Source organism: Setaria viridis, chromosome 3 (genome assembly GCF_005286985.2).
Source record: "Setaria viridis chromosome 3, Setaria_viridis_v4.0, whole genome shotgun sequence".
Classification (NCBI taxonomy): Eukaryota; Viridiplantae; Streptophyta; class Magnoliopsida; order Poales; family Poaceae; genus Setaria; species Setaria viridis.
The window spans coordinates 46,502,644-46,514,022 of record NC_048265.2 but is presented as its reverse complement, the minus strand read 5'-3'; the positions used below and the strand labels follow the sequence as shown (position 1 = coordinate 46,514,022).

Sequence of the window (11,379 nt, the reverse complement as noted above, 5' to 3'; positions counted from 1 at the left end):
GCGTGACGTCATGAGCTCACGATTTTCGACGTCAGCAGATTAAGACGCATTTTGATTCGAAGCTATAAACCCAGGAACAGGAAAGAAGAGGGGGAAAAAAAACATAATAGAGCTGATTAAATTAGTCAACCCGAGTCTTTGCTGACTAAATTAGGCGTCGGCCCCACGATGGTTGCGGACCACTGGCCCAGCCCAGGGATCCAGCATCCGCGTTCTGGGCCGGAGGCAGACGGCGGGACTGCAACAAACTGAGTGCGTGTCTTGTGGCGTGCGCGCGTGCACCATCCCCGTCGCAGAGCCAGAGTGGGTTGGGCTCTGGCGCTTTGCATTTGCCTTGCCGGCAAAGATCTGGCCCACTCACTAACCGGATCCTGACTAATCTAGGCCTTCTTGAAACCAGCACGCCTTACCTCAGTCAGATTGGCTTGTGGTTATAAAAAAAAAAAATTGGCTTGGGTGATGCCCCCTCTGATGGTAATCATGTTCTTCCTCTAAAATAACAATATCATTTTATGCATTTCCCTCCTAACCCTAATGAGAAACAAAAGCAAGCAAGAAAAATAAGGTCTACGCGATGGTTCCAAGAACCGCCGACAGTAGCACCTCTTCAAAAAAAGAGAAGGATTTTTTTCTCACTCAAGGGTCAAGGCTACTTGCATCAATGAAACAGGGAGATCTAGACGTTGAATCCATCAGGTACTCAATAAAAGAGCCGCAACTTGCAACGTCACAAGTTAGGAGGTAAATTCAGACACCATTCTGTACAACAACTTCTTACAAAGAAAATACACTCTGAAAGCACGCCGCCCTTAGGAGGTAAATTCACTCCGGCGCCAGTTAGGAGTAAAATTCAGTTTTGTGGAACTGCGCTTACCACGAACTGAAACCACTACATTCTACACGGATATGGCAATGGCGGCCATGGAAGCTTCGTCATCCGTCCAATGCCCTTTACCTGCAGGTGCACACTTCCATGGTTCAGGCAGGAGGAATTATTCAGTTGAGACTCTTGAAGACGACGAGCTTTTGCAGGTAGCAGAAAAAATGACAACGGTTCTCTTGGGTTGCTAACTCATCATTCCAGTAACGAAAGACAAGTTACCCACTAGCAGTCGTTAAGCCGGCTGAAAAGCTGAAACGGCTGATTTGTTGTGAGAGGAAAATACTGTTTGGTGGCTGATAAGCCGGCTGAATAAGCTGAAGCGAACAGGCCCAACACCTTCGTATCATATGTATCTGAGTCCTATTGAGGCCCCGCCACTTGCTATAAAATGGTGTCATGCGTGCAAGGCTTGCAACTCCGAAAACGATGGCACGTACGGCAGATACCGCTCCCGAGTGTCCTGCCCAAGAGTGCAGATCACCTGAACCCGCCGACGGTCCATATCATAGGACATGAGTGTCTTATCCCACCCAACAGTGTAGAAGATGATGTTACAGTCGGGATGAATTGCGACCAACTCAAAGTCCCGGAAAAGGTTAGAACTTGTCCGCCCAAGAACATATTCTGCTTCAGCTGAATGCTTCAATGTCCATTGCTGGTTGTCATAGTCCTCAAGAACATAAACCACTAGCCGAACCACCTCATCCTCATCATCTGCCTCAAAATTGGCATAGTACAAACGGCCCTGAGACTGGTGGATGAAACCATCGTCCTTGTTGTCAGGAACAGGTATGCTCCGGCGTAATTTCCCCCGAGTGTCCACCACAGCTATAGCAGGATCATAGGTCAGATAATGTTGACATCCATTCAGAAAGACACTCACTGAAAAAGGAGCACAACGGCCAATTACTCTATTGTCCCATTCAGTCTCCTCACCAACTGTTTGTCCTGTCTCGGATGAATATACCTGCACTCCGGCGACCAAGTTACGATAGTCTTCAAAGAGCTGAAACACGTAGAAGTGGGGTGAGGCAATGGGGTCGAAACCCAGACTTAAACCCCAACACCTGCCTCCAAAAAGGAAGCCCGGCAATTGCATCCATTTCTTCGTGGCCGGATTACACACGAAGCAATAGAGGTCATCGGGTTGGTTGGGCCAGTAGCTCAAAAGGACAAGTCCATTGCAAGAGTGTTGAAGGTAGACGCGGTTTGGCAGGAACTCAAATGAGGAGGGGACCAAAGGGCCGTCTCTGCCCGAAACATTGGTGAAATGTGGAACTGAGCTCATCGAGCCCTCACCGTCGTGCATGGTGAAGAAGCCAGCCAGGGTCTGGGGGAGCTTCCTGTGGTTGGCGTAGATGAGGTCCCGCCAGGCCGTGGACACGCACCTGAAGCGGCAGACCGACCTGGCAGGGAGGCGAGAGAGGATCTCGACAATGAGGTCATCGGTGAGGCTGGCCGCCGGGCACCTCCGTCTCTTGGACCTCCTCCCCTTCACCATCTCGAGGACACAACAAGTTCTGAGAAATTAGATGCGAATGAAGGGCAGGTCAGCAACTCAAGATGCAAGCGGCGAGACGAAGAAGGAAGAGATCTGCAATGATGGATGGTGTTGTTGATTTGCGTACCCTAAGTGACCACGAGGACCTCCCGGCACACCAGAGCAGCTAAGCTAGCCCAGAAGACGCCTGCTCTCTATGCAATTGGGAATTCAGGGATTTTCATCAGTTCATTGCTTCTTGCTGATATTGAGGATCCACAACATTTGAGTGCATCTTTCTTTGTGTGATGCTTGTGCCTTCTTATACATAATTTTCGCACCAACCTGATGAGATGCCTCTATGTCAAAGCTGAAAAAAAAATGGGTTTCGGTCAAGTCTTTGAAACAAGTTCATTAGTTAATTTAAACGATAAGACAGGCAGATAACCAAAATAATCAAAATGGGGGCAGGCAATAATGCAGATCATGACCACTGATCTGATGAGATGCCTCGGTGCTATAAAACAAACAGATGTTATGGGTCAACACTTTTAAACAGGTAGTACAATGTTGCTTCAGATCTAATGAAATCTTATAGTGCCGGAAAAACAAAAAGGTCTAATCAAATCTGAGTGGTAAGAAGTGGTGAGCTCTGAATTATATCCTACTAATAAAACGGTAAATTGGATGGCAAACTTGCACAGCATAGCGCTGTGAATGTGTGTATTGATGCATCTGTGTTCAGTTTTTGACCACGGATGTTCCCACTGCACTGTTATCTTTATGGAAAATGACTAGGGAAGATTTCAACCGTGTATAGATTATACAGAGTCTAATTCTTCTGATTGAAAACATGTATGGGTACTGCTACTGCATCCGCCTCATGATAACTGATAAGCGGAAGCAGAAGGACAACAAAGAGAAGACCTTGAGCCCTTAGGCTGTCGATGTCCTTTAAAATTCTCACCTACTATATTCCCGGTTGGTACTTCATTCTGTTGACTTTGATCATTTGGTTGTGACTGATAACTGAAGATAGCAAGCAATGGAATGCCCTTTAAAATTCTTACCTACTATATTCCCGGTCTGTAGGTCATTCGATTTGGGCTGTTGTGGACTGCCAGGCCTCAGCTTCCGGTCGGTCGACCACCTGTATAGGATTCCCCTCGACCAAATGTTGCAAGTTCTTCCAGCTAGATATCTTCCTCATAGCCAGGAATCTGATGTTCAGATTCCATCAAAAGTTAATAAGCTATGCATGGTTGCAAATATGTATGTAAACTAGTAGTTAACACCTGGAACAGAAAATGTACATATATTATTCGATAGCCAGGGTTGCCACAACGCAGTTCCATCAACGAAACATTGTGCTTGAGGTACAATGTATAAACCCTACAGCAAGTCAGTGTTCAGATACCGTTGTGCACTCGAGTGTCTGACGCTAACATCGCAGAAAAATCTTCTGTCCTACCACTTCACTTCTCAGAGTACACTCAGTGAACACATCGAGAAACTCATCCTGCTCCCAGCCATCGCTGCTACTGGTGCCCATCCACTTGCTGATGAAACGACTCATTCCTCTGCAAAATTGGCCAGTGAGTGAGTTATGCAGAGGCAAAGTTGAAAAACAAACAGATTCCGGAAACATGCTATGTTTTGAGTTTTAAAGATTATAATGGATACACCAAAATGCAGCAGCCAATTCAACTGCCACCAAATATCTTCCAACTTTTACCAAACTGCACTAACCATAACCAACCAACTGAATAACTGATGCACATTCATCAGCACACATAAAACCAGCGGAGAAGAAAATAGCATACATGCTCGATCAAGTAAGAAGATAAGGAAAGAGCCATCGGATCGAAGATCAATGGTCGAGGCTGGTCAATTGAAGGAAGCAGCGTTTTCAGGCACCGATTCTCAGCATTGCCTCAAGCACGAATTTTCCAGTTCAGACTCCACAACTTAAGACCTTTCTCTACTTAGAAAAAATGCATGCAAACTTACAACACTTGAGGAGCGGAAATATACATATAGCCAGGGTTCCCCCCACAATTCCATTAGGCCCCGTTTGGATCATTGGAATTGAATTCCATCCTAATAATCATAATTTAGACACAAATTAATTAAGCTAATATAATTGTATGTAGAATATAGTTGTATATTATAGTTGGTGATATGGGAGAGATACTTGTATGCTGCACTTCTACTATAGAGAAGCGAGTCTAAGAGCGTGCTATAAGAATTGAATTCCATCTAATAACCATAATCTATAGAATCAATTTCCATCTCCCACCCCATGAATTTAAGATAGGCTTATATCTAAACTTTGGAAAGTTGTGGAATGCCACATTCCAACATAAATTAGCCTACTCCATTAAATAGATTCCAATTCCTTGACCCAAACGGGGCCTTAACGAAATAGTACTACAGTAGTACAGAGGTTCAGCACATCAGAAGCTCGACAAAGGGATACAACCCTACAGCAAGTCGATAATCGGATAACATTTTGTGCTCGAATTTCTGATGCTAACATCACAGAAACACACGTCCTTCTACAAGACAACCTCTCAGCACATTCAACAAACACACGGCGAAACTCATCCTGCTCCGAGCCATTGTTGCTACTGGTGTCCATCCACTTGCTGATATAACACCTAGTTTCTCTGCAAAATTGAACAGTGAGTGAGTTACGCAGGCAATTTTGAAAAAGAAGCATATTCCAGAACACAGCTTCCCAGTCCACTGCCAGCAATATCTTCCCACTTCTATCAAACTGCACTAACCAACTATAATTTTGATGCACATTCCTGGGCACAGTTGTAAGCCCAGGCGCACACTTAATTGTAGTACCTTCTACACATTGTTGGTAATCGACAAGTAAAAACGCCCTTTCCACCATCTCCTTGAAAGATTACTTTAAGTGAGAAAACTTTTTTCAAAAGAAAAATCAGAAACAGACACAACAAAAACTTAATCTTGAGAGGATACCTATAAATTGGGAGCTGAGCTGTTAAAATTCTACGGACAGACTAATCAATAAACATTTTGCTAGCTATTATTAGCTTCATGAAGCCATAACAAGGGCCTGTTCGCTTCAGCTTATAAGCCGGCTGAAAAGCTGAAACGGCTGATTTGTTGTGAGAGGAAAACACTGTTTGGTGGCTGATAAGCCGACTGAATAAGCTGAAGCGAACAGGTAAGCTTCACCCAACCGCCCCACCCGTCATGTGGATGTTTAATCACAAAAATAAATAATGCCGTGTTTTTGCAAATTAAAACCATAAGATCACTAAAGCATGTATATACCATTGCAGGGCGTGCAGAGCAGGTGGCCATGGGAGCTTGCAGTGATACACCATCGGCCCCGATTCTCGGTGACCGGCAACTGGGAGCGTGAGAACTCACCGGTGCAGCCATCCATGACGATCAGTGTCCTGCCTTTTGGTGTAAAAGTACCATGAGCCACCGGCGTGCCCCAAGGAGCACATGCTCTCCAACCTTCGGGCAATGTAGTCGATGGAATTCTCGCTCCATGGTGTGGATCCTGACTAGCCACCCTTGGCGAATACAGCTGCTTGCCTAGTTGGACATGCCAATGCAACCACCCGCCTTGTCGGTGACCACGGTCTATCCAAACTGCGGCGACAGGACAACAAACCCCGCACCCGGCCCCTCGTCAATACTTTGAACAAACAACGATGGTACACTGGCAATTGCAGGCCTTGCCACTCACAGCCGTCGACCTTTGCGAACACCCTCATGGTGTCACCAATCATATTAATGATGTGTGGCATGCCGTCGCGACCATTGGTGATGAAGAAGTCGTTGTAATTGTAACTCCATACGTGAAGATCCAAATCCTCCAAGGGAGGCAACACGGAGGAGGAGAAATAGCCGGTGCTGCCGTCTAAGACGATCAAGAGTTCTGCCCTGGACGTAGAAGTACTAAGAGCCCCCAGCATGGCCCAAGGCACACGAAAGCTTGCGTCTTGGTGCATTGCGGTCGATGGTCTTCTCGCTCCAAAGCAAGTCTGTGTCACTGGCCGCGGTAAACATGGCGGTGTGCGTGTCGCCATCACACTGGAGCATGCACTTAACCCTGAAGTTGGACATGCTGATGCGACCGCCCGCCTTGTTGGTGTAGCCATCAACGAGGTAGAATCCCAAGAAGAAGCAACCATCGTCGAAAATCGACGGTCGAGGGATAATTTTGCAGCGGCGCGTGAGGGGCTCGCAGACGGCCATGACCAGGAAGGGGAGCTCGAAGCCCCTGCGACTCATGAGCAGGAGGCTGCCGCGGCTGTCCAGGATGTTCCAAAACCCCGCGCCGTCCGGGAGGAAATCGAGGGAGAAGTGGCGTGCGTCCACCTTCGATGTTGAAGAGGGGACAATCACAGGTCCTTCGCTCCCTCTCGCAACCACACCCTTCTTGAAAGATGGCAATGGGGAGCCGTCGTGGTAGTCGCCGGCGGAGGAAGGCGGCGTCGGCGATGGCGCGGCGCCACCGCCTGCACACGGCCGCGGCGCGGATGAGGGAGACGTGAGAGCCGACCCGCTCGAGCACGAGGCCCAGCACGTCGTCGCTCACGTCCATGGCGGCGCAAGCAAAACCCTAGCAAAACTGGGGCAGATTCAGTGAAAATGGATCCCAGAATACAACGAAGTTCGCTGAGATCTGAATTCCCAAGGAATGGGGGATGCAAGACGAACGTAACTCGAACCGGGAGTGGATCGCGGGCCGTGCCAGTAGCGGGAAGGAGGTGCGCCGCCGCGCGCGGTGGAGACGACGAGCGGCCGCGGCGGTGGAGACTGGAGACGAGGAAGTCGGGGAAAGGGAAGGGGAGTGGGCTTTGTCTGAGGAGTTGGGCCGACTAGCCTTTGAGCCGCGGCCCACGTAAACCAGTTCAGTGGGCTTAGCACCTCGTCAAAATCTCGATTGCGTCATCCGTCCGATTTTGCAACTTTGGGATCAAAATTGGAGGACCTGATTTTGCAATTCCAATCAATAGAATCTATGTTTGTACGATTTTTATCTTTACCTAAAGACCTTTCTTTCAAAATCTACAATTTTGGCAACGAAAAAAAAAATCTACCACTGGCCAGCGTGGATCGATTCGTACAGAAAAAACCACCACCAGTGTTCTGTTTCCAGTAGAGCACTCAAGGTAGCAGCAAAACGTGCAGCGAGATTATTGGATACTCCACTTCGTGTAAAAAAAATACTAGATACCTCTGCAAATCTCGTCCAAGTTTTTTGTTTTTTTTAATAAAAAAACTGACCAACCGAGTGTGTCGGTGGATATCCATCGTTATGTCTTCCTCTGTTCCTCACGTGTCAAGAGTATGAATTCTTCCGTTCACTTTCACAGTTTCGCTCCATCAGAAATAAAGAGCCTTTTTCTGGTTGCATTGCATAGTAGCAACAGTTGAACAGAAATACACACACAGTTTTGGGCAGCCAGGGGTGACCCCCAATCACACTTACGAAACAGAGTACTACTGCAGAGGTTAATACATCAGGTACAGTTCCATCAGCCAGAATACTCGGCAAGGAGATAAATGCAACCATACAGCAAGCTAATGTTCAGAATACTCAACTTGTGACGCCAAACGTCACAGAATCGCAGAGATCACACCTCTTCCTCTAAAAGTCCACTCCTGCGTGTAGACTCAGCAAACACACAGCAAAACTCATCCTGCTCCCAGCCGTCCTGCTACCGGGTGTCGATGCACTTGCAGATTAAACACTGCCTCTGCAAAATTGACCAGTGAGTGAGTTAAGCAGTGGCAAATGATAGGAAGAAACAAATTCAAACACTGTGTTTCGAGTTTCTTCTACAGATAGACCAACACACAGCGGCCAATCCAAATGCCATCAATATCTTTCCATGCTTACCGTTATGTCTTCCTCACTTCTCTCCAAAAGTAGAGTCTCCCTCACATGTCAAAAGTAGGAATTCTTCAGTTCACTCGATCAGAAATAAAGAGCTTTCTCTGGTTGCATTGCATACTAGAGCTGAACAGAAATTCAGACATATTTTTGGACAGCCAGGTTGGCCCCCCGACTCCACTAGCGAAACAGAGCACTACTGCAAAGGTTAGTAGATCAGGCACTCACAAATGGATGCATGAAGTCATACAGCAAACTCATGTTCATATATAATCCTTGACTCAATTTGAGACGCCAACATCACATAACCACAGAAACCCCTTTCTTCGACAAATCCACTCCTGAGAGTAGTCAGCAGACAGAACTCATCCTGCTACCAGCTGTCATGCTACTGGGTCTCCATCCACTTGCAGATTAAACACCCTCGTCTCTGCAAAATTGACCAATGAGTGAGTTAAGCCGTGGCAAATAATAGAAAGAAACAGATTTAAACACTGTTTTGAGTTTTACAGATAGACCTATACACAGTGGCCAATCCAATGCCACCAATATCTTTCCACTTCTATCAAACCGACTGAATAACTGATCATGCACATGCATCAGCACAATTCTAAGCCCCAAAGCACAGTTACTGCATTTGCTAATCAAAACTGTGAAATCACAGAAGCGTGTTTATGTATACCAGTACAGTGCATAGACTATGAAAGACAGGTGTGCAAAGCAGGTGGCCATGGCAGCTCGCACCGATACACCATCTTCCCCATGTCACGTGTCACAGGAGCCGAATCCATGGTGTCAAGATCGATGGAGAACGGCCATATCCCTCCATACTGTGGAGAAAGGACAACAAGCCCCGCACCACTTGTCAGGATGCTTGGGCTACGGCTGAAAGAAGAAGGCTGGTATGCCTTCAGACGACGTGTTGCTTCCGACAGCAAAACTCTCTTATCCAAAGTCCACTCTCCGCCGTTGAGCCTCGCAAACACCTTCATGGTGTTCTTGACCACGGTGAAGATGCGTGGCTTGCCATCTCGCCCGTCAGTGACAAAGCATCGGGATCCCAATATGAGGACATCCCAATCTTCGATGGCTGGCAACACCGACGAAGAGAATTCGCCAGTGGAGCCATCGAGACTGATCAGTGTATTGTCTCCACCGTAGAAGTACCACGAATCACCACCGCGACCAAACAACCGTGAGAGCACAGAACTTGGAGCTATGTGGTCGATGCTCTTCTTGCTCCACGTAGAATTCACAGCGAACATGGCGGCCTGCGTGACAACACCACGGCTGAACGTGCATAGCACCCTGAAGTTGGACATGCTGATCAGGCCGTCCGCCTCGCTGGCCTCGCCGTCTAGGAGGTAGGATGCCACGAAGCTGCACCTGTTGTCCAAGCCCAAGCCCGTGGGTGGAAGGATCCTCTTGTACCGCCGTGTCAAGGGCTCGCAGACGAGCTGGTCTCGGAAGCCGAAGGGGACGCTTGTGGCAAGCGGGCTATCCATCAGGAGGAGGCTGCCCCTGCTGTCCTTGATATCCCAAGACCACGCGCCGCCCGGGAGGAAATCGAGGGAGAAGCGGCGGGCATCCACCATCCGCGGCGACGAAGGGACAAACGCCGGGCCACCCGAACCCCTGTGGAAGCGGATCGGGGGGTAGCAGTTGTGGTAGTACCCGGCGGCGGTGGGCGCGTGGAGGGAGCGGTAGCGGCGGAGGAAGGCGGCGTCGGCGATGGCGCGGCGCCACCGCCTGCACACGGCCGCGGCGCGGATGAGCGCGACGTGCGAGCTCACCCGCTCGAGGACGAGGCCCAGGATGTCATCGTTCATGTCCATGGCGGCGCGCGCAGAACCAAAACCTAGCGAAATTGGGGGAGATTTGGTGAAAAATGGTCCCCAGAATACAAGCTGAAGTTCGCTGAGATGCAATTCGGCGACAGTCCGGGCGCGAGAGGAGCGCTGTTGTTACCTTGGGTGGGATTGAGCCCCGCCGGCCAGCAGTGGGAAGGAGCCCCGCGGTGCCCGCGCCGGCGGCGGAGGAGCAGCCGCCCTGGCTATCGCCGGCGGAGGGGAGTGGGGGTCGGGGAGGGGAAAGAGTGGAGTGGAGTGAGAAACTGGGCCACATCAGACATCAAGCCTATAGGCCGGTCCAATAGGCCTTTGACTGTGTGTGACCAACTCGATGGGCTGAGGCCCATTAAGCGAAAACCCGCTTGGCGGGCGTGTTTGGCTCCCAGCCACACGCTGCCGCCGAAGTTGCGGCGCCGAAAATCGGCGCCACAAGCTATGGCGAGAATGCAGAGCATTTTTAACTGATGTCGCTTTCGTGGCACAGCAACCAAGCAGCTGCCACCCCACTATGGCGCCGCCCCACCTGCGGCGTGGCAGGCGGTGGCCAGCAACCAAGCGGCCTATATCGATCATCTTTTTCATAAACGTGCATGTCATCTAGCATGCATGCATGAGGCACACCGACGGTTCACACTCTTGTGCACGTCTGCGGTTCGTGTGCGTGCGCAGCAAGCCAGTCAGCCACTGTGCGCACGAAAGAGAGAGATCATCAGCTAGCCGTGCAATGTGTGTGCTCGGCATGTTCCACGAGTACATAAAATTTTGTACAATTTTTCCCTTCTCCTCGTAGCCCATGCATGGCTCCACCACTCAACAACACAGATACTGTTGATACCGTGCATTTTCTCTACCAAAAACACCATGATTAAAGGGACCATCGTCCATGCATGATGCTGTGAAAATCTCATTAAAACCATATTTCTGTATCTATAGATAGGAAGCTGTGCTTTCAATTCTGTGTACAACAACTAAGCTGCTTTCAATTCTGTGTACAACAACTAAGCCGTCAAATTCATATTAGTTACTAGATTCATGAATCTATCACAAAAGTTTTTCATCCCCCATCAATCTTCTAAACCAAATGATGAATCATACATAGAAATAAATGCCCCCCCCTTTGTTAGTTAAAACCACAAAATCACAGAAACATATGTATGCATACCAGCCCAGTGCATCATCTATACATATCAAGGCAGGCGTGCAAAGTAGGAGGCCATGGGAGCTCGCACCCATACACCAACAGTCCCATGTACTCAACGGCGGGCGCCAC

The 11,379-nt window shown here is 48.7% G+C and overlaps 2 protein-coding genes and 1 long non-coding RNA gene across 3 annotated transcripts; all 3 read right to left on the bottom strand.

Annotated features, from left to right (window-relative positions):
* Positions 1 to 1,000: 1,000 nt before the first annotated feature.
* On the bottom strand, positions 1,001 to 2,690 carry LOC117850438 (F-box protein At2g23160). The gene is made up of 2 exons (XM_034732264.2): positions 2,512 to 2,690; positions 1,001 to 2,403 (listed from the first exon to the last, which is right to left on the bottom strand). Exon 2 carries the CDS (start codon positions 2,382 to 2,384, stop codon positions 1,278 to 1,280), a length of 1,107 nt encoding a protein of 368 aa, XP_034588155.1. The 5' UTR covers positions 2,385 to 2,403; positions 2,512 to 2,690; the 3' UTR covers positions 1,001 to 1,277.
* A 2,046-nt stretch (positions 2,691 to 4,736) lies between these two features.
* Positions 4,737 to 5,912, bottom strand: LOC117850900 (uncharacterized). Its single transcript, XR_004639389.2, has 2 exons — positions 5,676 to 5,912; positions 4,737 to 5,032 (listed from the first exon to the last, which is right to left on the bottom strand). It is a non-coding gene; the product is annotated as an uncharacterized lncRNA (long non-coding RNA).
* Positions 5,913 to 7,751: 1,839 nt separating this feature from the next.
* Positions 7,752 to 10,384, bottom strand: LOC117850543 (uncharacterized). Its single transcript, XM_034732393.2, has 3 exons — positions 10,228 to 10,384; positions 8,266 to 10,117; positions 7,752 to 8,122 (listed from the first exon to the last, which is right to left on the bottom strand). The coding sequence occupies exon 2, from the start codon at positions 10,092 to 10,094 to the stop codon at positions 8,958 to 8,960; it is 1,137 nt and encodes a 378-aa protein (XP_034588284.1). The 5' UTR covers positions 10,095 to 10,117; positions 10,228 to 10,384; the 3' UTR covers positions 7,752 to 8,122; positions 8,266 to 8,957.
* Between the last annotated feature and the right edge of the window lie 995 nt (positions 10,385 to 11,379).

Coding starts and splice junctions, on each gene's coding strand:
- LOC117850543 (XM_034732393.2), bottom strand. CDS start 10,094: ATGGACATGAACGATGACATCCTGGGCCTCGTCCTCGAGCGGGTGAGC.
- LOC117850438 (XM_034732264.2), bottom strand. CDS start 2,384: ATGGTGAAGGGGAGGAGGTCCAAGAGACGGAGGTGCCCGGCGGCCAGC.